The 27768-nt window shown below is 42.3% G+C and overlaps 1 protein-coding gene across 1 annotated transcript; it reads left to right on the top strand.

The window, feature by feature from the left end:
• On the top strand, positions 1-27521 carry LOC127044289 (epidermal retinol dehydrogenase 2-like). The gene is made up of 6 exons (XM_050938924.1): positions 1-330; positions 8925-9056; positions 19426-19525; positions 21583-21727; positions 26487-26609; positions 27214-27521. Exons 1-6 carry the CDS (start codon positions 1-3, stop codon positions 27341-27343), a joined length of 960 nt encoding a protein of 319 aa, XP_050794881.1. The 3' UTR covers positions 27344-27521.
• The last annotated feature ends 247 nt before the right edge of the window (positions 27522-27768 follow it).

Here is a 27768-nt window from a genome sequence, read left to right as displayed (position 1 = left end):
ATGTGCAAGTTAAGCAGCATCTTGGAGACTCTCGAATTCCTGATTTTATTAGGATATTACTGCTTTGAGGCTTTCATTCTGTTTATTTGTCCTCCATGTAAAAAGAATGTTGCTGGTGAAATAGTGCTTATTACAGGAGCTGCAAATGGGATTGGAAGGCAGGTTGCCTTAAATTTTGCTCGTCTTGGGGCTACCCTGGTTTTCTGGGACATTGATGAAGAAGGTAACAAAGAGACGATTAAACTGGCCAAAGAAAATGGAGCCAAAGGAGTGTATGCCTACAGATGTGACTGCAGCAATAGGGAAGAAGTCTACAGAGTGGCAGATCAGGTAATATTTTACATTGCTTGTCTTTCCAGTATAATACTGTATCTAATTAAAAGTTACCTCTTTCAAAGAATTAGTTTTAGAAGCAGTAATGTTTGGTAAAGGGATTTACCACTTATATCCATTTATTGCAATTTAACAAAAAAAAAATTGAAGGTATTTGTAAATGCTTAATCTGTTTTTTGTAATAAAATAATTGGGTTTGATCTAATGTACGGTGGAGACTGAAATACTGTGAGTTTTCCCTCTAAAGGAAAATAGTTGCTTCAAGTCAAGACCAGGGTAAAGCATATGGTTGTAGTTGACTTCACATGTTCATTGCTGAGCCTCAAAATTTGCAAATGTTACTGAGAAACAGTAAAACACAGTAAAGAGATTTTTCTGCTATTTGTCAATGTTATCAGTGAATTATAGTTAAGTAAGGATGCCTTGGGATATAACCATTTCAAAAAAGCAACCAGGAGGGTCTCATCCTAGTTTTCCTGATGTACAATTTGGACTTATTCTTCCTCAGCGTAAGCTGGAAAAGAAGACATCATAGGATCTCACTACAAACTTAACTTTTGCTGCTCTGTTGCCATATCTTAAGTAAACACTGTTTTGTCAACAAAAGTCAGGTTTCGTCAATAAAACAGTGGAGGTGTACACACTGGAATGATCCTTCTTCCAACAAAACTCTCCTGTTTGGCCAACAAAATAAAACTACTTCAACAAGAGGCATAGAGCTTTTTGCAGCAAAATTATATTGACAAAGTGTCAATGTAGACACCATGCTTGGTTATGTCACTGTAAGTGGTCTCCAGGAGATGTCTCACAGTGCCCATCCTGATCACTCTGGTCAGCAATTTGAACTCCACTGCCCTGCACCCAGGTACACAGGCTTCTGTCCCTCCCCCTTTAAAGTCCCAGGAATTTTTGAAATTCCACTTCCTGTTTGCTTAGTGTGGAGAGCTCACATTGCATCTGCCCAGCTGACCATTGCAGCTCCATGCAGCAAACATTCTCCTGCTTGGAGCACACCTGAGTTGTTGGCTCTGCTGACACTGTGGGAAGAGGAGGCTGTGCAGTCCAGCTCCGCTGTAGCTGTAGGAACTTTGATACCTATGGTCAGATTTCTCATGGCTTGTCGGATAAAGTCTATGCAGCAGTGCTGTGTGAAGATAAAGGAGCTGAGGCAGGTGTACTAGAAGGCAAGGGAGGCAAATCATCACTCTAACGCTGTGCCAAAGACCTGCCACTTCTATAAGGAGCTGGATGCTATCCTTGGTGGCAACCCCACCTCCACCACCAGGAACCGTGTGGATACTCAGGATGGGCTGAAGGCAGTGGACTCAACCCCAAGGATTAAGTTGTGGATGAGGAGGTCAGGTTGGAGGACAATGTGGAGAACACGACAGGATCGTCCAGTGGCATGGCAAGTCAGGACCCCTCTTCCACTCCAAAGGGATCTAGCCAGTCCCAGCAGTTCATCTCTGGCATGCCTGATGCAGGAGAGAGAGCCCTGGTAAGTGATGTTTTTGAGTTGATGCTGCTCGGTTATATGAGGTTGAGCTGTCCTTTGCTCTGTATAATCTAGAAGTGGGTGAAAGGATAGCAACATACAAGACTGGCTGTGTTTGAGTGTGCTCCACATTCCCCTGTGCAGCTAAGCAATGCGGCGGAACAGTGTGTTAATGCACACAGAGATTTCATTGGAATCTTCCAGAGAGATCTCTAGGAAACTTTCCTGGAGGCACTTGACATCCTCTGCCGAAGATTCCTTGGCAGAGCTACTTTGTGTCTTCCCCCATTGTAGGAAACTTTCCCTTGGCAATCACTTGTGCAGGGACCAAAGTGGCACGCAGGCGAGCAGCATAGGGCCTGAGTCTGAAGTTGCACTCATGCAGAATTTACAATATTGTCCCTAGTCGCATGCACTGATCCCCTTAAAAAACCACCTAGACCCTATGCTCCATCTTAAATGCCCAACTCCCACCCGGGCCGAACTCACCATTTTTAGGGTATTCGTCAAGATGTGTGCTTGCCAAGGGACATGAGAGTGATTCATATGTTAAGAGGTGTATTTTACTGTAATGATTCAATGCTGGGCATGAACTAACCATCATGCTTCTGTTTATTGTTTCTTGTGCTTCTGCAGATGTGGACTTCAGGGGAACCCACTGTACACCAGCTGAGTCCCTCTGCCAGATAAGGAAGTGACCAAAGTGGAGCAAGGAGGACATGTTCTGAGAGGTGTGCCAATCCTCAGAGGCAAAAGAGAATGCAGGGAGTGGAGAGAGACTCTGAAGGAAAAATTTAAAATAGAAAGGCAAGACAGAAAAAAGAGTGAGAAGCGCACTGTAAAGGGCCAGGAGTGGATGATAAAAGTCATGGAGGATCAAAAAGAGAAGTTCCTAATCAAGCTTGAGGCCAAACACATGTGTTCGCCCCACCTGCAGCCAATACAGAACTGCTTTTCAAACTCCTCCCACACATTCTTTGCAACTTTCTGGAACGTCTCAGTACCCTGTTCACTCCACCACTTCGAACTGCTTCCAAAGTGACAGCTGGACTTACACACAGCTATGAGAGCCTACACTACCCTGCACTGTTATCTCCCTTCCCACCAATCCTTTTGTGTGTATTGTTAATTGGTATTTCATAAAAACAAACTCTCTGAAAGATAGCCAATCTTTATTTGTCTCCTACACAGGTGGTTGCTACTGGTCATAATACATAGTGGCTGTTTGATCATTTGCTGACTACAAACCCAGTTAGGAATCATCAGAATTTTCATGCAAGGCAGCAAGTTAACAAAGCATGGCAGAGTGCTGTACAGAAAGACACATTACTGGTGTTCATTATCAAATGTTTCCTCCAAATCCTCCCTGATTCGAATAGCCCACCGTTGTGCCCTTCTGGTAGCCCTGGTATCTGGCTGCTCAATTAAGCAGCAAGGCAATCCACCTCTGTGCCCTGGGAGAAATTTTTCACTCTAGTATGGAGTACGCAGCGAGTCGCTGTGACCATGGAAATGTTTTCCTCATTTAGCCCTAACCTGCCATAAAGGCAGCGCCAGCGCACTTTTAATCTGCCAAAGGCACATTCCACTGTCATTCTGCACCTGTTAAGCCTATTTTTGAAGCACTCCTTGCTGCTGTCCAGTTTTCCCATGTAAGGCTTCATGAGCCATGGAAGTAATGGGTGTGCTGGGTCTCCCAGGATCACTGTCCTTTCAACATCCCCCACTGGAATCTGGTCTGGGAAAAAAGTTCCTGTTTGGAGATTTCTGTACAGGCCAGCATTCTTGAAGATTCGTGCATCATGCACCTTCTTGGACCACTCCATGTTGATGTCAGTGAAATGCCCATGGTGATCCACAAGCACCTGCAATACCATAGAGAAGTACCCCATCTATTGACGTACGCTGTCGCAAGATGGTCCGGGGCCAAAATTGGAATGTGTGTGCCATCTATCACCCCTTCACAGTTAGGGAATTCCATTGTCGCAAAGTCATCCACTATTCCATGCACATTGCCAAGAGTCACAGTCCTTCATTGCCGGATACAATTAATGGCCCTGCACGCTTACGTTAACACAGCCCCAATGGTCGACTTTCCAACTTCAAATTGATTCATGACCCACCTGTAGTAGTCTGGAGTTGCCAGCTTTCACAAAGTGATTGTCATGCACTTCTCTACCGAGAGGCCAGCTCTCCATTTTGGAGTCCTTGCACCACAGTGCTGGGGTGAGCACCTCATACAGTTCCTGGAAGGTGGCTTTCCACATCCAAAAGTTCTGCAGCCACTACTCATCATCTTAAACCTGTGTGATCTCAATGATGCAATCCCACCACTTAGTGCTTGTTTCCGAGCCTAGAAGCAACTGTCCACCATGTTCAGCTGCTCCGTGAATGCCAGAAGTAATCTGGTGTGTTTCTTTCCATGGCACGCAGCAGGTCAGGCAGCTCTGATTCCTGTTCAGAGTGGGAGCTCCTGATATACTGCATGACCATCTGCAATGTGTTTATAACAGTGATCTCAACAGTAGAAAGCTGTGCGGGATCCATCCTTTCAGACAGAGAAATGCCATGAAACACAGTCAGCCTCATTCATCTCACATCAAGTTGGTTGATACACAACTACTCTCAACTATGCACATCATAATTAGGACAATTTGACCAGCCCCAGTACCGTGGCTTCCTGTGTTAAGTAACATCTCTTCTCCTCACATCCATTGTGAGGATATTACGTACAGAATGGTTGCAAAGATCAGGCAAATCCAACTTTATCACTTTACACAGACCTCTTCCACTGCCCAAGAGTGTGCTTATTGAGGCACCTGTTGTGCCTTTACTTGACACTACTTTCTCTGTGATGTCAGTGTAGAATGAAGAATGGTCTGCCATTGACGTCAGAAACCAGTCTCTTTTAACTGACTTGACCGCATGTATATCTGGCTTTGATTTGCCATTCTGCTCATGGGACCTTCTAAGCCAATTTTGAATAAGCCTGGTTCAATGTGCAGCCAGCCTTCACACCTGAGGCCAATGAGAGGATCCCACTTGTAGCTGTGGCTAAAGACAGACAACATGACACATCACTGATGACTGGATTTGGTGGTGGTCTGAGGGTTCTGCACCTCACTGATGAGGGCTGCTGCAAATTGGCTTGGCAAGCTCCACATACAATAAAAAGATCATTGGAATAAAATGAAGTAATCAATTAAAGGATTTAACAAAGTACAAATAATCAATCCTTAGATATTCTAGAGAGTTTTTAAGAAGGTGGCTGTCTATTTGGTTATAAATCCCAACTAAAGAATTTTACCAACTTTAGTGAAATTTACAACTTAGTACCTGTTAGAATCTTAATACTGAAACCAATTTTTTATCTGTCTGCATCACATCCTCAAAGCCAATTGTAAAGATTTATTTTTAGAATTCTGTTGCAATGGAATGGCTAATAATTTCCTCGTTCCATGCCCTAAAAGAGACAGTATAGTATAGACTTTAACAGAACACTCTTCATAAGCATAAGTTTGAGAACCCTTGCTTACCCGAAATTACGGAATACAATTTCAAAACATGTAACACAGGACATGTTGTTCTAGCCATGTTGTTTCCAGGATATGAGAGCGACAAGGTGGGTAAGGTAATTTCTTTCAATGGACCAACTTCTGTTGGTGGAAAAGACGAGCTTTTGAACTGCACAGATCTCTTTTTCTGGTGAAGATCTCTATGCAGCTCAAAAGCTTGTCTCTTCCACCAACAGAAGTTGGCCCATTTAAAAATACTACCTCATTCACCCTGTCTCTCTCACAGAGTATGCAGTCAAGGAACCAGAGGATGATGATACCGGCACAGCACTTCTTGCTAGCAAACCTTCTTCAGGTGTAGAGAGACTGACCTAAGGCTGGCATGGCCTGTTTGTTGATATCTTGACAACTTCTCCCCAATGTGGCTGGGTCTTGAGGATTCAGGAACATCAGTCTTCCCCCAGGTGGCTTGTTGACCCAAAAAGTAAAGGCTTCTCAGCCTTACCCTTGATTCTTATGATTTTCAAACTTTGCCTTGCAGTGCCTGTCTTTAAGTCCAACATATACCTTGAGTGTGAGACCTACCTTAGAGCCATTCAACTTGGTTCAATCAGGTTTAAATTAGGTTACCCCAAACTAGCATCTATATTGGGGAAAGTCCCACTTAAATCAGCAATTTAAAAAATATTCAGTGTTTCCCATGCTACAGAGACTGTTACACTGTGTCCTTCCTCCAGGGTCCTCCACCCCTCCCAAAAAAAAACAAACCCTGAACACCGGACTACTTTTGAGGAAGCTGACATGGTCTTATCTGGGTGAAAAGGTCTTATGATGATATGGAATCATCAGGTTACGAAAAGTTCAACAAAAGTCCTATAAAATTGACTGACTGTTGCTATGGTCTATTTCAGTCACTTAACATTCATCCTTCACTACATTAAAAATAAGTTTTAAACAACTAAGGATCAATGGGGTCATTCTTCTTGCAAACAAGACAATTTACAGTAATCTTTCTATTTTGAAATTAGGCTGTACATCAAACCGCTTATCTTCTGGAATCTTCATCTTGAAGTTACTTTAAAACCTATCAAAATTAAACCATTTAAGAAATACAATTTTAAAACTGATATAAAGTCTGAATTTCCATATACACCTCTACCTTGATATAGGAACTGTCTTTGGGAGCCAAAAAGTCTTACCGCGTTATAGGTGAAACTGTGTTATATTGAATTTGCTTTGATCCACTGGAGTGCGCAGCCCCTCTGCCCGCCTCCCAGAGCACTGCTTTACTGTGTTATATCCAAATTCACGTTATATTTGGTGGCATTATATTTAGGTAGTGGTGTACTCTATTTCTCTTGTGAAAGCATATGCAAAAGTGGCAGTTAAGCTGGTAGATGCAATCTTAATATTAGCATTTCCTAACTGACTGCTGAATGTAGTGAGTGGAGTTGGGTGAAGAAAGTATTTATTTTTTGGTTTGCTGGCAATGCTGAAAAAAAATTGTTTTTGTCAAATGACACTTATCAGCAAATCAAAACATTAAAAAGAGTTGACACGTTTTGGTAATGTCACATTGAAATGTTTTTGTTTCATTTTGACCCAAAAAATCCATTATGATTTGCAGGCATTTTGACAAAAGCAAAAACCACTGGATGAGGAGGTGATAGTGTTGCCTCTCTTTATAAGTTTTAGACCTGTGGTTAAAGCACTCACATGGAAGACCTGTGTTTGTTTCCCTACTTTGCTTGATATGGAGAAGAGTTTTGAACTTGGGTTTCCCCACTACAGGAGAGTGCCAAGCCTCTGAACTGTTCTGGTGTAGGGCTTTCTCAGTCTCGTCTGTTGAAGCTTTTCCACTTTGCCATTAATAGTCTTTGAGCAAGGACTTCAATTTGGATCTCCCATATCCTACATGAGTGCCGTAACTACCAGGCTACAGAGTTATTCTCAGTCTCGTTCCCAGGCCCAAAGACTTTTCTATGACTATGAATGCCACTGGATACTGTGGATGACAATGGATAGCCACTGGGCGAGAGAAAATGAGTAAGTATGACTCTATTGCCTGGTACTTAGGGCACTCACCTAAGATGTGGGAGACCCAAGTTGAAGTCCTTCCTCCATGACTATTTAATTATTGATACTAAGGGCTTTTCTTCAGGTGCATCTGCACCATTGTAGCACTTTAGTGGAGATGCTACTACACTGATGAGAGCTATTCTTGTCAGCATAGTTAATTCACCTCCCTGAGAAGTGGTAGATATGTCAAGGGGAGAAGCTCTCCATCAATATAGCACTGTCTACATGGGGGGTTAGGTCGGTATAACTACATTGCTCAAAGGTGCGGATTTTTCATACCCCTGAGCGATATAGGTCTGTAGTCTATACCTGGCCAAAGTGGAACAGCTTCCACAGGTGAGATTAAGAAAGCCCCATCGTCCAGTGGTTATGGTGCTCTCCTGCAGTGTGGAAGGTATTTAGAGTACACCACTACCTAAATACCTTCAACACATCATGCAGAGTGTGGAACTCAAGCCAGATTTCCCAAATCCTAGGTGAGTGGCCTAACTGCTAGGCTAAAGATTATAAGGGAAGCACCTCCTCTTCTAGCTACTTTGTCAGTGCTTTGCTTTTGTCAAAATGCCTGAAAATCAAAAGGATGTTTCAACATTATCAAAACATTTAGACTCTTTCAGCTCAGTTAAAACTATTTGGTGAGCTTGACACAAATTCGGAAATAGTTTGAGTCCACCCAAAACTGCATTTTTTTATGAATAAACTACTCCTCTGAAAAAATTCATCCAATGCTAGTAATGATGTTGGTGATTTGTTTTTTTTAATGGAATACAAGAATAATCATATGCACACAGTACACATTACCAGGTAAGCTAATATACTGAAATTATCCCAGGTCCATATGAAATTTCCAACACATTGACTCTGCCAGCTAAACATAAGTGGATCAAGCACCTTGAATTTTCTGTGTTCCTGTGAGCATGGATTATTCTTAAATGGACAGACTTCAGGCTTGTCTACATGTGGAACAATGTGTGCTAGATGGTGTGTAATTTCTAAAGTGTACTAACATGTTATGCACTAACTGGCCCACGTAGACCTTGCTGACACAAATTATGCATTTCCTACTGCACATTAATGTAGTGCTTAGTTCTCACCAGCAGGGTTTACCTAAGCCAGTTAGTGTGCAACACTTTAGAAATTACACCCTTAAACTACAGGCAGAAATCTATTCCTTGAAGATTTTTTTCATACTCAAGCGTTAGAAGTTGGTTGGTAAAATACCATCATTCACATTAACTCCTTTCTAGGCATGTACACTAATTGAAAAGTCATATGTGAATCTGAAAGTAATCCTCTGAGAGTATAAACTCTTCAGGATGAGGGATTGCCTTTCTCTGTGTTGTAAAACACCTGCCAAATGTAGTCTGCTTCCACAGTATTGGTAATAAATAATAATGGCAAATATTCAGGCAGTACATAGAATAGATCACTTCATGTTTTTATAAACATAAAGCACAAATAGCATGAATATAATAGTTTGGTTTTCCCTTCTTTCCTTTCAGGTTAGAAAAGAAGTTGGGGATGTTAATATCCTAGTCAATAATGCAGGCATAGCAAATATGAAAACATTTCTCGACCTTCCAGATGCTGATATGGAGAAAACTATAAGAGTGAACATCATGGCCCAGTTCTGGGTAATATATTTTTTCCATGGATAACTCTGAAAGTGCACTAGCACCCAATTTCTTCAGAAGTGGGCAATATATGTTTAACTTAGATTGTCTAGTATTCAGAAACTCCTTTTAGAAATGGAGCACTGTTTGGTTTTGGTTCAACTTGTGACAAATGCCAGGCTGAAAAAATACTAGCTTGCAAACTCTGCTCCTCTATGAGGTATGATTTGACTAGGAGCAGGCATCCAAACTGTTCTTGCCAAAAAATTACGTGCATTGATCTTAAAAGCAAAACATGACAATGCTCTTTAGTGTAAATCCAAAGGCTTTGTATTGCTAAGTCAAGAAACAGAACTCTCTATAACAGCTGTGACTGCAGTTAGTGATGATAGAATTCTATTTTTTGTGTCTCTTCCTATTCTCACCTTCATAAAACACAAGCTGTTACATATTTAAACTATACTTCCTACACCAGTCTGCAGGACTGCACATCTGTAACTGGTATTTTTCCTTTGCTTTCCATAAATTTCAAATAGAATTCTGGGTTTTTTGTTTTTTTTCCTGTACCATCTGTCCTCAGCAGCCGGTATTTGTACAGATCCCTTATTCTTAGGGTCTGAAAGCACTTTTCAATGGTTAATAGAGAATTGTCCCATTTTAGAGATTGTGGAGTCAGGGAAAGACACAAAGTGGTGAAGTGTCAGCTTTTGAAAAGTGTCATCTAACTCTAGTGCATATTTTTAGAACTCTGTATGCGACTTGCAAAACAGCTCAGCAGCCAGTAATTCCCACTGTGACATTTATGACTGGATTGTTATCCATTGTGCTGAGTGCTTTTAAAAAAAATAATCTGGCCACTTATTTTGGTGTTTGAATGGGAGCTGATCTATTTTGAAAATCTAACCCCGTTTTTAGGTGCTAAGGTCCTTTTGAAAATCTGGCCCATAATGCCTGATCTTCTGAGTTGCTGAATACTCACAATTTCCACTGACTTCAGCTGGAGTTTTGGAGTTTTCCAGAAATCAGGCCATAGATGTGTCAAGCTGCGCACCCAAAAACTGAGGCACTCATCATTAAACAACAAAATTGAAAATTTAGCCTTAAGTGACTTGACTTTCATTGGACAGGAAATCATTAGCCACAACTGACTCCATACAGTCTTGTAGCTGTAGTCATCCCAATTTTTAAAAAAGACTGAAAACATAGGGGGCTTAACTGTGAACAAGGATGATGAGCTTGGGGTTAAGACACTGGACTGAGACCTGAGGCAATCTAGGTTAAATTCTTTGGATCTTTTACAGATGTCCTGTGTGAAATATTTAATGATAGTTTAATGTTCAATGCTTAATGAAAGTTAGCATTACTAAGAGATATTTGAAGCAGCTTTCTGGCTTGTAGGCAACAGGTTATTAGAGTACAGTCATTCACTTGTCCTAGCATCTGCCCCACTTCTCAGAGTTGCATTCCCCCTGTCATAATTAATTCACAGTCACAATGGTGTGTGGGAATGAGTGGATGTGTGGATGCTGAATAGCTATTAATTATATTTAAACAATTAGGACATGTCTTGGTCATAAGCAGAAGTTTGCCTACCAGTTCCTTATCACATGGCGGCACGTTGCGTCTTGTTTTCGAGAACATCCGTTTGTGATTATCAACAAATTGGTGCAAGATACATACATACTGAACTGGCATCTTCTATATGACTTCAGGATCAAGGTGTCAAGTCATTGGTGCACAATGAACTATAGCTGACATGCTGGAACCCCTAATTAGACAAGAGTGTCCCAAGGCTGAGTAGAGAAGTCACTGATTCAAAAGATGCTAACCATGCAGAAAGAAGGTGGGGCTCTCTCAGATCACATAACACCCAAAGTTGTATCATGCTTTGTTCCCTGGACCAGACATCCAAAGAAGAAGAGGTGAAAGACTCTGACCGCCAGCTAAGCCAAGCCTGAAGTCTATAGCTGAGAAATAGGAGACCAAACTTTCCTCATGACATGCAAAAGAACTCCAAGCTACATTTTATCAATAAACATAGTTCCAAACTAAGACCAATCACATGAGCTAAAGACTTTGAGAAGAAGATACGAAAATCCTTCTGTAGAGCAATTCAAGGACACTGAAATCGCTCCAGGGCCCATTAGTGTGTGTGTGTGTGTGTGTGTGTGTGCGCGCGCGCATGCACGTGCATGTGTGTCGCAACTGCCCTTCAAAGTAGACACTGAACCCCCAAGTGTTATCTAACATGAAGAGATCCTGGGTCATAGCAGCTTTAGAATGACATTGGTTTAAGTATAGGTCTCTAGAAAACTTTCTATAACTGTGTATGACTGGCAGAAAAATGCAGGTATTGTCAAGGGGGGAGAGGAAATAGAGTAAATGAATAGAAGCTTGATGTGATTTCTGTGAACACAAAGCTTAGCAGGAGAAAGCAACCAGAGGAAGAAGTTACTAAGAAACTATTTTAAGTGCTGTACTTCCTCAAAATAAAGACCAAGAAATAACCTCTGCCTTTAATGGAACCTTAGCTAAAGGCTTAAAATAAAAGGGAATAGCTTCTCCCATTAACCTTCCTGCAAAATCTTAACAGAATTGTTTTACTTAACTTGTTCACTGGCAAAGTAGATAAATTGAACCATTGAATTACTGATTAGGTTTTAATTATAGCCTTAATGTGACTGTTGCATTATACCATTGTAAGTTGTTAGGAAAACTTTAACTTAAATTAGCTTGTGACATATGTTGCTTAAATTCATATTTGTTCTATAACTGCTTGCTTAGTCTTTTAATACATTTATAGAAGGTGCACCAAACTGGGTTATTTCTCACAGCTTCAATCCAAAGTAACCTATATAGAGGTAAAAATCATTAAATGTTATTCCCGAGCCCCTCTTATATTTTAAGTAATTAAAATAACACCCTATTTTCCCTATAACGAGAAGTTTACTTAACTTCTTTATACATCAGTTCCCAATAATAAAATAGGGATAGTAATACTTCCTTTCCCTTGTGCTTTTGTATCTTATCTATTTAGATTATAAGAGATAGATTTTCAAAAGTTTTAGGAACAATAGGTGCCTAGTGAGATTTTCAAAAATAGCTAAGCAAGTTACGTATGCTCCTAGTGGGCACTTAGCTAGTTTTGAAAATTCCAGTAGTCATCTGTTTGCATCTTTAGAAAGCTAAATATCTTTGAAAATCTAGTTCCAAGTACTTCGGGCAGGGACTTTCTCTCACTGTTTTTGAACAATGGGCCTGGGTCTTGACTGGGACCTGTAGGTGCTACTGTAATAAAAGTGGTTGTTAATATAGTAATAATACTCAAGCTGCATATTTTTCCATTACTGCTCTAACTTCCCATTCTCTATATTTAATTCACTTGCAAGTAAGATTTAATTAACTATCTTATTCCCAGTGCATCCCTGCCTCCTTAGAATTGACAGACACCTTTAGAAGACACAGGCTCAAATCTTCGCTTGCATTGAAGGCACATTGTAATATGAAAACGTACACAAAATACATGACTATGGTGGCTTTAGGGCCACAAGCCTATCACCCCAGCACAGGGGATCCTCCAGTGGCTTAGAATTGGTATAACAGCTCTTACAGCAACCCAACCCTGCCCTGATCTACACTGTAACTGAGTCCTCTGGGAATTAATGAGGTCAATAGTACTATCAGTAACTTTACTTCTGAGTTCGCTAGTACTGAAGCCATTTGCACTTCCCATCCAAGAGTTTTCTCTCGTTCTGGGCCAATGATAATTATGACTTTGTCAGCATTAGAGCTGGAAGGTGTAAATATCAGCTTGAGGAGACATACCCTTGCTAGCTCTGATGAAGCTAGCATCCTAAAAATAGAGCATAGCTGAGGTGGTGTGGGGAGCGGGATGGGCAAGCCGATCCACACATGTACATGTCTGAGATGCTTAACATGTGCTCAGGGCAGCTCTCCCTCCCCTCTTCTCACACCAACATGGCTACACTCTATTTGAGCTAGCGTAGATATGTCTCAAGGTGGAATTAACACTTCCAGCTCAGCGAGAAGCTGCCACTGGGGGAAAGCATGCTGTATAGTTCCAAGCTTGTAGCCCTCCAGAGATAAAGTGTTTGTAACAGTAGTAGCTGAAATAATGTGGACAGTGAATGCCTTTAATATAAAGCCACCACAGTTAGCTTCTCTGTGTGCATAGAAAGGAAAGGGAAAGGAAAGAGACACCAAGCAACTTCACAGATGTGCTAATATTGTTTTCAGTAGAGAGCTCTCTCATCTCTCAGCATTCTCCTGCCTATAGAGACAAAGCAAAAGACTCACTTATCCACCTTCAGTGCATGGTTTCCAGTAATGAAAGATCCAGTTCTCTACAGAGCGTCATTGCAAACAATTCCTTCTCAGAATGTTTCTGCAGGTACCAGGTGGGGAAGAAAATACCTGGAGAATTTGGCCAGTTGAGCCACTGGGATTTTGGCAGATTAACATTCACAAGATTTTCTTCCACGGGGAAAAATCCTGGTCACTGCACAAAGCCTAAGTAATAGGAGAAGAAGCAGAGGTTACTTTACAGCTTCCATGAGACCATCATGGGTCGCCTCCTCCTCAGACCATGCAAATCTCCTTACTCTGTGCCTCTCTTCCTCCATCCCTTTGTGCTGGACTGCAATAAGCCTCAACAGCACAGTTCCCCAGCATGTAGGACTCATGGATGCTCTATGCCAGGTCCTATAATAGTACTTCTCCCAACATATGCAGAGGGTCCACACTGATTCTGCAGCTGTCAGTGACCTCCATGGCCTTGGAGAAGCTGAGGGAGAGGATTTGCCAAAGAGTGCTTACTTTACAAAGAATGAGTCATAATTAGTAATCGCAAGTTTCAAAGCACTCTGTACTTATTTAATTTTGGCGTGCTTGCTCTGACAGAGCACTTTTTATTTTGGTTATAGGTAATCCAACCTGTGTCTTCCTGTGTTGGAAGCCAACCCTCATGTTTCAAAGTTCTGGAGAGGGGTCATGCAAAGTGTTCTGCTTTGTCCCACCTGCTGGAAAATAGAGAAATGAAACAGGGCAGAGCGTAACTGAATCTGTTAGTGATTATGGAAAATCTGTGACTACCAGGTTCCTCTATTTGATTGATATTTAAGGGCAAAATGGAAAATAGCTTTATTACACTTAGAAGCTTTTACTCAGCAGTTTGCTGCGACTGAACTCTTTGTGGGTAGGAAAATTATAGCCTCATATAGGCGAGCGGCAGGCACCACCAATTTGGTCGACTTAATGTATCCTATCTACACACATCCACATTGTGCATAATTTAAAAGCTTATTATGTCTACTTAAATATGAAGTATGATGTGGCGCTGTCAAGTGGTGCTGGTACCATAGCAACAAAGATAAACAATGACACCATAAACACGGTAAATTGACCAGTCTGAAATATTTGCATTCTTTTCTGTTAGCTTAATGACACTATGTATTATTTCAAGACATAAAACTAGATTTTTGTGGCTTCAAAGCATCACAACAACAGTTTAAAGAATAAAACCTAATAATAAATTTATACAGATATAATTTGACATTTCTAGTCGTCATTATCATCATGATCTCTGTCAAGAGTATGTGAGTTACCTCAATTTTCATTGCCTTGGCAAGTACACAGCTCTGTGCAAGAAAGAATTTCTGACCACAGACACAGTTGATTGTGCATCAAACCCTACTGGTACAGGCACAGATAGGTCTTGTAGAAGCTCAGGTGCCTTTGGGCCCATGAAGAATACAGAAAGTAATCATCCACATTTTTCCATCCATGTTGCAATGACGATCCAATGTCTCGTTTACCTATGTGTGAAGACATCCAAATCTTTGTTTTGTGAAGATGCTCTTTGGAGATGCTCTTCAAAACTGTTCTCAAATGGTGAGGAGTTTGGCCCATGACTTGTCCTTTTATGATGGCTAGATTCAGGTCTCTGTGAGTCTCCTGTCCTTTCTCGCTCTGATCATACAGCACTGCTACCAACTTCTCTAATGAAGAAGTTTTCCGTCACCCTCTCCCTATTTGGCAAGATCTCTGAAGAAGTCCGCTTCCTTTGTTTTGACAAGATTAAACACAGATTTTTTTCCCCCGATACCAGTTAGGGATGACACAGTCATATCCTGTTATTGTATGTAAAGCAGGAAGTATGTTGCAGATGTCAGGAGTGTGTGTATCACAGATTGCATAGGCAGATATGAAGTTACACTTGTCCGATGTGCCGGTAATGGTGCCTGTTTCAATCCACGTGTTATCCATGTGTTCCAGAAAGATCCAAAACATCTGTATCAGGTGACATAATTACTATGGTTCCTTTGACCCTAAGAGATCCAAAAGCTGTACTGACACATACACATAAAGAGCATCCTTGTGTCCGCTACCTCTTGAGTACTGTACAAACTCGGGCTTCTTCGATACTTCTACTTTGTTACTTCACCATTGGAAAAGCCTCCAGCAAGAAGGATTGTTTGTGTTGTATGTGTCCCTACACTCTCAGCTGCATTTTGAACCATACATTCACAGAGGAATTTTACAAGCAACTGCTTGTTGGATGCCATATTTAGAAACTTTTTCCATGGATGTATAGGACATCCACCAATTGCCTGATATTTCTTGCAGCCAACCTTAGATCCTGTCTGATGCTGTTTTTCTCCAATTTTCACAGGGTTACTGTTGTCATATTGGTCAGACTTTGGTTGCAGAACTGGCTTTGTCAAATCCTTTTAGAATCTGCCTCAAGTACTCAGCAGCCAGTTTATCAGATGTGTGGAATTTGTCTCTAGACATCATTTGTATGACAGCCATAGCATCTCTGATGTATACTGTAGTTTCTCTGTTGCATGATCTTAGGTCATGGTTTCTTTCAGCCTGATCTTTCAGCTGATGTCCTAATTCAGTTTTGTATGTTGTTCTCAGTGGTCCATCAGCATGCAAGAGGGACGTAGGCACAGGTCCTATTGAGTGACTAAGAACAATTGCCACTGAATTTGTTCTTCACCAACATTATCTGTTTCCAGTAGTCTTATACATCTGATGTTACACATATTCCACTAGATATGTTGATAAGGACCTCTGGATGTGATTCAGGGTCAAATGGGTTTGTCATATTGTTGTGGATATGGTGGTATGACGGGGCACCTGCCCCGCACTGGTCCTGAGAGGGTTAAAACCAGCCTAGGGAGGCTGAGGGCAAGGCAGCCAAAGGAGTGGTTGCACAGGAAACAGCCAATTAGGGTGGTGGCTGCAGACAATCAGGGCCCAGCTGGCCCAAATAAAAGGAAGCTGTAGACCAAACTGAAGGAGTCTGCTGCAGGGAGCCCTGGGGAGACAACTGGCTTCCTAGAGGGTTCCTGGCAGGCTGCCAGGCTTTACAGCCTTGATGCCCTGGGAAGAGGGCAAAGGAGCTGGAGCCAGAGGCAAGAGCAGAAGGCACTGAGGCTGCGGGGAAGTGGCCAGGGAATAGAGACAGTGGAAGGAGGAGGCAGCAGGAAGCAGCTGTTTGTAGGGTCCCTGGACTGGGGCCCGGAGTAGTGGGCAGGCCTGGATCCCTCCGCCACACTAGCCGCTGAAGGAGAAGCCCGGCTGTGGACTACCAAGCTGCTGCGAGAAGCAGCTGGACTCTTTTATTGGAGGAGTCTCCTGGAAGAGGGAGAAACCGGATGGTGACATGGCCGGAGGGCTGTGCCACAAAGCAGACACTGAGAGAAAGGAGCCGTACAGGGCCGGCGCTACCATTTAGGCAGCCTAGGCAATTGCCTAGGGCGCCAGAATAATTGGTGGGCACCGTTTTGCCGGAGGGGGAGGCAGGCGGCTCCGGTGGAGCTGCCGCAGTCATGCCTGCGGACGGTCGGCTGCTCGCATGGCTCCGGTGGACTGCCCGCAGGCATGAATGCAGCAGCTCTGCTGGAGCCACAGAGCACCGGACCCTCCGCAGGCACCACTGCGGCAGCTCCAGTAGAGTCGTGGGACCAGCGCGCCGGGCGGCGAAATTGCCGTCTGCCTAGGGCGCTCAAACCCCTAGCGCCGGTCCTGGAGCCGTAACAGGTCTGTAGGCGGAGGCGAGGACAGGAGAGCCACCACCACCTGAGGGTGCACCCACTGGGACTGAGCTAATTCCTGAAGTGCCCAGCAGGAGGTGCCGGTGTGGTGAGTGACCCCATGACAGGTGGTGAAGCTGTACCATGCTCTTCACCGCAGAGCAAGGACTTGTTTGTGGATTTTGTTTTCACTACTTTTGTTATATCACTTCTTTCTCTCATAGTTTTTGCATATTCATAATATGAAGCCATGTATTGTCATCTCTAATACTGACCTATGTATAAGTCAATTAAAAGGCTAGTTTCTAGAATATTTCAAAGGCTAGTACTACATACATAGACAATTACAAATGAAAACCTTCTACCAGGCAGATTAGAAGCCAGGGCCGGCTCTGCTGTTTTTGCCGCCCCAAGCAGCGCGCCGAATTGCCGCTGCAGATGGTGGGGGCAGTCTGTTTGCCGTTAAGGCGGCACGTGCATTTCCGCAGCAGCGGCAATTCAGCAGCAGCTTCTCTCTTCATCCCAGAAGACAGAAGCTGCGTCGCTGCGGACAGCTGAACATAGAAGCTGTCACTGAATTTCCGCTGCTGCGGAAACAAACGTGCTGCCCTAACGGCTCACGGACTGCCCCCGCCATCCGTTGCGGCAATTCAGCGCGCTGCTTGGGGGCAAAAACACATGGACTGCCGCCCCTTGCAGATTGCCGTCCCAAGCACCTGCTTGGAATGCTGGTGCCTGGAGCTGGCCCTGCTAGAAGCTACTCTGTGTGTACAAAAGCGTACTAATGGTGAAGCATTAGGAATTCTCATACATTTATATCTATCCACTCTGCACTACAGGCTATGGGCACACAATCTACTGATACTGGTGCACAACCTTCAATGTGAGAATGACTTGATCAGCAAATTTTAATCGAAAATACTGTATAGAAACTTTATAATCTGCGGTGAGATGTTTTCACATCACATATTCTTAATAGTCGAAGTATTTCATGTTAGCAAATTGCAAAGTGTTAGTCACTATTTTTGCCACATGCTAAACAGCTTCATCACTTCTGAGGGAAAAAAAACAAACTTGCCCATGCAAAACCAATAAAAGTCTTTTATTAAATTGTTGTCTGATAGATTTGACCAATAAACAGCACAGTAAGGTGTTGAAATTAACTTAAACAGTAGCCATGTTGCAGCCATGTTCTGGAACAGTGCAAAAAAAGACACTTTCTCATTCTGGGTACCATTGTTTCACCCGGCCTGCAGGCTTGCGGCACTACTTGACAGCTTCACATCGTACTTCATCTAAATGTATTGTGGCAAAATCAGACCAGACAGCTATAAAAGAGTGGTGGAAGACAGATATATCAGCCCTAGAATGGTAAAGGCCCTTTTCCGTGTGAACTGAAAAGAACTTCTCAGGTTAGCTTGAGATGCCTGAACCAATTAAAGGCCTCTGGTGATCCTTAAAAAAGAAAAAAAAAACCCTTTTCTGGTTTGAGGGAGGGTAGAGAAACAAGTTGCAGGAGGACTTGTGGCAGTAGGGAGGGAAGGCTTCTGCTGGGTGGAAGACTGCTCTCCTCCCCATAGGGGAAAAACCCAAGTTAACTTCTGTTTGTGGAAGAACTGCCAACGAGAAGTCAGCGTGGTAAGGCAACACCACGGAGAGGGGGCAGGGAAAGGTATTTATTTTTGCATTGTGAATTTGGTCTTTTGTTTTGTTCAAGAGAGCTCCTCTGGCCTACTCTGAGGCCCACCTTGTAAATATTGAAAAATAAACCAAAGTGTGGAATTAAAAACTGCTAGAGTGGGGCACCAGACCCCCACAGTCAGAGGGAGAAACACCAAACCAGCTCAGGTGAAAGGTGTCTTGCCATAGTACATAAAATCAGATTTCAAATGATGTATAATGTGGGGGCGTTTAGGGTAGATACATTAAAATCCAAAAATATGGCTCTTTTTGGAAAATTGCCGCATGGCTAACAGGCCACCTCTGCCTACAACTATCATCCTTTTCCCTCCATCTGCCTGACAAGTTGGCTTCTACCTCCCCCTAGTGGATCAATATGACTGGAAAAACCTAACTGAAAACACTTCAGTGAGTCTTGCAAAGTAAAGCCAGAAGGAAACACTAAACGGATGAAATAAGAATAATCTCTGTGCTGATAAACCTCCATGATTTTAGGGAAAAGCTTACTCCTTGAAAAGTCATTATCTTAAAAGTCTCCTATTTTCAAAAGTGAAGCTTTGAAAAGTAATTGAAGTTGTAAAACCTAATTATAGAATGAACTAATTTTAACTGATGCCTAATTGTGTGGTTTCTTCTGTACTCCATAGACTTGCAAAGCCTTCCTTCCAGCTATGATTGCCTGTAACCGTGGACACTTGGTTAGTATCTCAAGTGGAATTGGACTTATTGGTGCCAATAAACTGACAGGTTAGTGTGCTATAGAGGTATTCTGAATCAATTTAAATGTACACTCAGAGTTAATGATTTTACTTCTGAAATCTCATCCAGCTTTTTAAAGGAAAGTTGTCCTAATTTATTATGCAAAGATAGTATAAACTCATAAAAAGCCTGCAAGTAGTTGTAAAAAATTATGAGCAGATTGAAGGAGAGAACTATGATGATTATGCCTGTTTAGCATAAACAAGCCTCCTGCAGGCTTCATGGACTGGAAAGAGCAATATGCACCATAGCAAACCAGTAATTCAATTATTACGGGGACACAGCGGTGATCCCTGGAAGAACATTGCCTAAAATTTCCCATTATCGTTTTTTCTGACTTTTTGAAAAGAGCTCTATTGCCTCCATGGTTTGCAACTAGAACTTTATATTTAGTAGGGGGATGTTCCTGATGTCATAAGAGGTGCCTTTTATGATCACCATGAAAATCCATTCTGATTCAATGCGTTATAAGCTGTTAAAATGCTCCATTTTCCTTTTGTGTTTTTCTCAGTCGAGCTTGCTATTAAAGTTCCTGAACAGACCATCCGCATGTTGTATGCTTCCCGACCTCTCACTTTTGCATTCCACGCAGACAAAATGGATCATTCAGCTCCACATATTTCCTCTCAAAATACCATTGTGCTAACAACCAGGCAATTAGGAGTATATCTTCCTTCTTCCATTGATTGGTATTAATAATTCTGTGTTCTTCCAACCTTCTGTTAGGCATACTCCATTGAGAATCTAAGAATTCAATCATGCCTTTAACGTGGCCGACCTAACTTTCAGCCACTTAATTACACTTCCTGTCAGCATATCTGAGTAGTTAGATTTGGCAGAATCTTTCTGTCTGTAAAATGAGGCTACTCATGCACATGTAACACACTGCTTCAAAGAATAAGACTACACCTGCTATCATTTATTGAATTTAGTCTTCAAGCACAAGTGGAGAGAGAGGAATATTACACTTCTCTTTATTCTTTAAAAAAACTTGTTAAAAGAATGTTCTTAAAATTGCGAAGACAAACACGAAAAGTTAGGAATAGCCTGTATTAAGGATGTTTGTGGAACCTTAATGACATCCACATTGCAGGCCTGGGCAATGGAAGGATAATGGAGTTGCTGTTGGTAATGGAGGAAGATGACATGGGGAAGGATTAGTAGGAAAGATGAGAATTTCATTTTTGGAAAGATCAAGTTTGACATGCAGAAGGATATCCAAGAGCAGATGTCGAAGACAACTAGAGCCACAAGACTGGACAAGAGATAGCAAGAATCTCAAATCTAACTAACTATCAGAGGATGATGATGATGAGAGTCTTGGGAGCAGATGAGTTTGATGAGGTTATATCCAGGGAAGAGAAGGGAATTGAACATGAAAGAATGGGGGATTAAGAGACATCAGTGAAGATTCTGATGGAGTAATGGGTAAGGTAGGGGAAGAGTATAATAGTGAGAACCTGGAAGAGAAAAAGTATGGTTTGTTGGATGAAGGGTCTGAAGGGAATCGTCTGTGTTAAAGGCAGCATTGAGGAGGTAGTGCCCTTAGAGTTTAGCAAAGGAAACAGTTTCTGTTCCAGTGTAAGCTTCTTGGGGTAGTTCTGGTTCCAGGTGTTCTGAAACTAATAGGATGTTTGGTCTGTTATTTGCATGTAAATATCCAGGATGCTCTTTCCATGCATACCAATGCTGTACCTGAGCTCCAGTAACAAACCGAACTGTTTCAACATCTCAGCTACTCTTGTCAGAGTATGTTGTCAGATTATAGGTCTTATGCTGTGCAAACTAATGGTCCAGTTGTGAAAACCTTGCTCATGCTAGTGAGCTCTTGCATGAATAGTTCTGTTGAACTCACATCAATAAATGCTCACCAACATGAGTAAGGGTTGCACAATTGGGCCCTAAAACAAAACAGAAAGTAGCATAGCATAACTCATTGTTACCAAAGTTTAAGTATTTTATCCTAAAAATTTAAATTCAGGCAGTAACACTTGCTCTGATGCTAATAATGTGTTTTGAATATTCTTTTTTTCTTCTCTTTACAGATTATAGTGCAAGTAAATTTGCAATAATTGGCTTTCTGGAGTCATTAACTTTTGAGTTGCAGGCTGCAGGAAAGAAAGGCATTAAAACCACCATCGTCTGTCCTTCTTTCATAAATACAGAATTATCTACAGGTATTCGTGTGTCGTAAGTAAAACTTCTTATATTTTGCATATTAAGCAATTGCATCTGGAATACTAAAAATGGTTGACTTCAGATCTAGCATTTGTCACCATTCAGGGCAACTGCCCTCTCAGTGGTCTAATTCTCCCTCCGTGGTTCAGCCAATGGCACCCACTCTCATGCTTCCAGCTCCCCAGCTGTTGTATTTCTTGGGTGGAGACCCACATCTCTCTCCCTTCTGACCAAGATATTCCCAGGCAGCACAGTTCCCTGCCTTCACTCTGTTATGCCCAGCACAGACAGGTTGCCTGAGGACACCTGCTTGCTTTCTCCTCAGAGACAGTTAACAGGTATAATTGCTAGAGTAATAAGGTACCACACAACACTTCCTGTGCATGCCTACTTTACTTTATTCTTAACGTAAAAACACTACAGAGAAAACACATTCAAATCAATAAAGGACCTATACGCATGCTAATAAGCTTACCAAAGATCCCCACCCCCGTAATCTTACATGGGCTCTGGCAGCAGCAGTCCTACAACACCACATCCAGGGGTTTCCTTTGTGGTCACAAGTTCATCACTGCTTGAGTTCAGAACAAGCACAGTTTTATGGGGCCTCAGTTTGCCCTGTCCTTCCAACCCTACCCTAAAGATGGGGGACCTTTGTGGACCAGAGGTTCTGTCAATTTGTTGGATCAAGAAGAAGGCCCTGAGCCAGTTGAAAATCAAGTTATTTATCCAAAAACCTTTTCTTTGTCTGGTCCCTGGATAATCCATTTGGAACTAGTATATGTGAGCCTCTCCAGGGGAGTGGTTTCTCTAACAATGTTATGGTCTGAGTGCATTTGCCTTATCAGCCCATGCTGTTCTCCTATTTACTCTTCCTATGGAAATATATGCAATGCTACAATAACACATACACAATTGCATTTTTAATATAATGGACACCAAAGGTATTAACCTAATTCAATATGGTTTAACTTAATTCAATGAAATTCATTCAGGACATTGCAGGAAATTGTCAGTCTGTCACAGCATGTATGAAAATAGAATTAGTATACAGTAGAAATCATTTTTTCAGTCTCCAGCCATTTTAAGGTTGGCTTTGCTTTTTAATACCATTTGTATGGCTTATAAGTGCACAAAACCATGAATAATGAATCCACTTAAGCACACATGACCAATAATTGACATGAGCACAGAGGGCACAAAAGTCTTACTGGCTGTGGACTCTTACTCAGAAATGCATTTCTACAGCATGTATGTGGTCCAGCTGACTTACCTGTAAAGAAGCGGGACATTGCTGAAGTGGAGGACTAAGTGCCTGAACCAAAGCCCATTGACTTAAATTGGCTTTTGGATAATGCCTCAACTGGACACTTCTTTCAGGCAGGTGAAAATTAGGCATGGTAGTGTGTCGATGATCGAAGACTTATCTACCCAAGAAGTTAAGTTGCATTAACTAAAAGTATGAATTCAAAGTGCATTAGTTAAAGTGCATTGTACCCGTATGTGGATTCTCTCATTAAGAAGTAAAGTGGCCTTAGTTCATTTCACTTTTGCATCAGCTTGAGAAATGCAGAACACTAACCCTTGGTCAACACTTAAAACTTGTACTGGCCTAGCCATGTTAGTGAGAGGTGTGAAAAAGACACCTCCGGCAACGTAGCTCTGCCAATAAAACCCGCAGTATAAACACAGCTATGCCTAAGGAGGGTGCTTCTGTTGACATAACTAATGACATTCAGGGAGGTAGTGTTCCTATGCTGACAGAAAAATTCCTGTCCATGTATGCTGTATCTACACTAGGGGGTGATGCTGGCATAGGCTCTTTAGCATAGACAAAGCCTTAATGTCTGAACTCCATGTCCAAACCTATATAGGAGTATGCAGGAATGTTGCAAATAAGAGGAAAACCTGAGTCTGTTCTAGGGTGTGGAGTGACCCATAGATGGCTCTTGGAAGACTTCCATAAGTCAGAGCAGCCCTGGAGCTGTTCTGATTTACTTCGGAGGCCATTCCAGCCCCCGGAGCAGCCCAAAATGTGAGAAATACACAGGTCGTTTAAAGCCAGCTTTGCCTCCCATCCTCCTGAGCCACACCTCAGTGCTGCTTTTCCTGGAAGGAAACTTAGTCAAATTTGTTTAAGTCATCCCTTAAAACATCTGCAACTGTCACAGAAGTCTAAACGTGTACTGGTGTATGATGTTACCTATACTAGAGAATATTGGCCTTGCAATCACTTTCCCAGCCCCCTAGCCACCTGTAACACATCACGTGGCCACATACAATCACTACCAATGGTGCACAGATGTTCACATGATCATTGTAATTGCTCTTCCTCTGAGCAAGACTGACAACTATGTTATCCACCCTAATGGCACTGCAATGGTAGTGCAGTGTAGACAAAAAGCACTGGTCTAGCAGCTGCAAGCAATGCAATTGTTGTTGTTCTCGGTTTTTCTGTGCATTTCCGCAGTGATTCTGCTTGTCAGTCAGTCAGTAACCATTCTGACAGTTCAGAGTGCTGTCTGCATGCAGTAGTACTTGGCCAGTCTGGGGCTCTGCCCAGTGTCCTCTCCAGGGCTCTCTCCACAACCCCCAGAGTAGCAAATGCTGTGACAGAGTAACTGACCCCTGCAGGTCGAGTTGGTCCAGCTTCCCTGTGTCAGAGCAGCTGTGGCCAGTGAAGCCAATCAGAAGGGGTGCGGCTACACCTGGATCTCTAAAGGCCTGTCAGAGGACAGGAGTAGGGGGAGTGACTAGGAGAGAGGAACCACAGTGGAGTGAAGTGAACTCCTGTGGTGGGGGCCAGGTGCTCAGAAAGGGTGTCCTGGAGCTGCTGTGCTAGAAGAGCTGGAAGAGAGCAAAGCTAACAAACAAGGCGTGATTGAGAAAGGAGCTGGCTGGGCCTGGGAAGCTGCAAGAAGGATTATCGGAGACCCCTGGGAGGGGAGCCCACGAAACTGTAGAGCATAAGGTGAACTGATGGATTGTTTTTTGTTTGTTTTACTTGCTTACGTTTGGATAATATACCTACTTAAAGGACACTGGGCATGGCAGTATATGCTTGGAACCTAAGGGGAAGCCCTGCCATGTCAGACAAACAAACATTCCAGCAAGAGCTTCGTTGGGGAACTTCCACATAGTATTTTGCAAGAGGGAGGGCTCAGCAGGGTTTAGTCCTGATAGCTTGAAATCATCCACTGGAACAAATGAGAAATGTGACATGTCCAAATGTATGGTATATACAAGAGATAATGATATCATTATGTACATGCCTAAGGCTTGGTCTGCACTTAAATTGTATCAGTGTAGCTACGTCAGTCACAGCTGTTGGGGGGGGAGGAAAATACACCCCCGACTGACATAGCTATGCCAACAAAACCACCAGAGTAGACGCAGCTATGTCAACAGCAGAGTGATTCTGTCAGTGTAGCTACTGTCATTCATGGAGGTGGTGTTCCTGCACTGACAGAAAAACTCCTTCTGTTGGTATTGGCTGTGTCTGTGCTAGGGGGCTGTGCCGACACAGCTATGCTGGCATACATTCCATAATGTAGACATAGTCTAATAATACCAGATGCTGTGGGATAGGTACAGTTCACAGACCCTGTAACCCTGGAGTGTGGACACCATGCACTGTGTGCACTCAAACACGAATGACTAGCTTGGATTTGGTAGCAAGATAGCCTTATTTTATAGGTCACTATTTCAAATTTCATCTCAAAGTGTATAGGGACCAACATCAATTCCGTGGCCTTACCTGAAGTAAAATTTTGCTCTTGAATCAACCTGAAGTGGACACCTGCTGGTGTTACAAACTGTCCTCACTCAGGCAGGCAAGAAGCCTTGTTGGCAGATGTGCTGAGGAAGTTATTCTGCAGAAAGAACTTAGTCTTTAGAGCTCTGCCACCTGCACAGCTCACCAGCACTAAACTTTAGCTCTCTCTATAAAATAACTAGTTTATGCAGCACTTTGACACACAGCTGGCAAAAGCGTACAACTCAAATGGTCAGTGATAAGACCAAATGAAAATCAGACCATAAAAGACAACTACTCTGATGTAGGGGCCAAATTTTGTGACCTCTTTGTGTGCATGTGAGTGCATAAATTGCCCACATAGTTGTATATGTAACTGCAGTAAGAGTTGATGGGTGCATTTGCACATACAGAGATCGGACAACTTAGCCACAAAAGAGCATTGTTTGGTAAACATTTATCATATAAACTTCTATGCGTAAGACTCCTGTTAATTTCAGTGAGCTCCAGAACTGGCCCTGTATGAGTGCTATTTATTAGTTAAAATTTCACAGTTATCAACAGATTTTACTAATCGTTTTACTTACAGGGGGACTCTAAAGCTACATCTACACTACAGGTGCTACAGTAGCACAGCTATGGTGCTGCAGCTGTGCCGCTTTAGATCCTTAGCGTAGATGCTTCCTACAGCAATGGAAAGGGGTTTTCCATCACTAGTTAATCCACCTCTCTGAGAAGCGGTAACTAGGTCAATGCAAGACCTATGGAAAGTCAGTATAGCATATATTTACCTATACTGCTCAGGGGTGTGAATCTTTCACACTCTTGAGTGATGTAACTTGGTCAGCCTAAATGTTGTGTAAACCTGGCTTAAGAATAGAGAATCTTTACTTATTGCAAGAAGCAAAACTTTCCATTTGAAGTGGGAGGAAGGAGGGAAATTATCAGTTTTGAAATAAGTGATTCCAAGAGTAAAGTTTTACAGTTTTGTAACAGCTACATGTCCTCTTTTACCAGGAGGCCACTTTTACTTCCTATTTTGGATGTAGAGTATGCAAGCAGGAAGATTGTGGATGCAATTCGAGAGGAGAAGTTTTATGTGTTCATGCCTCTGACCAATTGCATTTCTGCTTTGAAAAAGTAAGAATGGGACTTCTCTTCCGGCATTTCTTCTCCCTGCCCCCACCTCCAAGTACCTGGTAGCTAAACAGAATGCAAAGCTAGTAAAAATGTGCAATGAGATATGACACTGGACTATCAATTTTCAGACTAGTTACCTACAGAACTATGAAGAAAGGGTGGTCTCAACTATTGCTTCCAACACACTTCTCAGATTATAAGACAGTGTGATTTGCAGGAAGGCATTCGGGGCCAGAAGTCAGGAAGTCCCAAGTGCTAAAACTGCCTCTGACACTGACTGGCTCTGTGCTCTTGGTCAAATGGCTTAATATCTCTGCGTCTGTTTCCTCGTTTGTAAACTTGGAATGTTAAACATGCTGTGAAGACTAATGTTGGAGATGTAAAGTATTATGTCATGGAAATGTAGTGCTGGAAGGGACCTCAAGAGGTCGTCTATATCATCCACCCATGCTGAGGCAGGACCAAGTATACCTAGACCATCTCTGACATATTTGATTTTATGTTTATATGTAGTATTAATTTATTTCCGCGTTAGTTAGAATTAGTGGGTGGATGGTATTTTTTCACTATCTAGACTAACTGGAAATGTTGTTTTTCTCCTCAGCTTTGTACCTAAGAAAGTGCTACTCCTTGCTGTAGAGTATGCTGGTATTTTCAACAATCTGGACGGTGTCAGAGACCGGAAGAGAAGGGACCAAAACCACACTGCTCCGAAGATGTCCGATACCAGCTAATCCAAATTCATGTGTAACATTTAATGGACATAATGAGTTATTTCTTTGGGTTTATTTCTTCCTTAGATCAATTCTCTTCTATATGATACTTTAGGTGTTTAAAGATGTCGTCGTTGTTCTGATAGCTGTCTGTTAATCAGTATTTTTCATCCTCAGCTGTTCTCTCTTCTTTCTATCAATACAGGCATATTCTCCACTCAACATATATATGTAAGTCATTAAAGCAAATAAAAAAGAATTTAATTATCTGTCTCAGTTCCATAGGTAATGGGTATCCCGGTCACAAATTAACATAGCTAATATGAGTCAACAGTGTGACCACAAGCTAAATAAGAGTCAACAGTGTGATGCTGTTGGGAAAAAAAAGCAAACATGATTCTGGGATGCGTTAACAGGTGTGTTGTGAGCAAGACACAAGAAGTCAT

This window comes from Gopherus flavomarginatus, chromosome 2, assembly GCF_025201925.1.
Source record: "Gopherus flavomarginatus isolate rGopFla2 chromosome 2, rGopFla2.mat.asm, whole genome shotgun sequence".
NCBI lineage: Eukaryota > Metazoa > Chordata > Testudines > Testudinidae > Gopherus > Gopherus flavomarginatus.
Note: the sequence above shows the minus strand (reverse complement) of the source record. Positions and strands in the feature narration are given on the sequence as shown.

What these genes read in the sequence shown, in the direction of transcription:
- LOC127044289 (XM_050938924.1), top strand. Translation starts at nt 1, where the DNA reads ATGTGCAAGTTAAGCAGCATCTTGGAGACTCTCGAATTCCTGATTTTA. An exon ending in ACATCATGGCCCAGTTCTGG is followed by an intron (nt 9,057 to 19,425) that starts GTAATATATTTT and finishes TGTACTCCATAG; the next exon opens with ACTTGCAAAGCCTTCCTTCC. An exon ending in TGGTGCCAATAAACTGACAG is followed by an intron (nt 19,526 to 21,582) that starts GTTAGTGTGCTA and finishes TTCTCTTTACAG; the next exon opens with ATTATAGTGCAAGTAAATTT.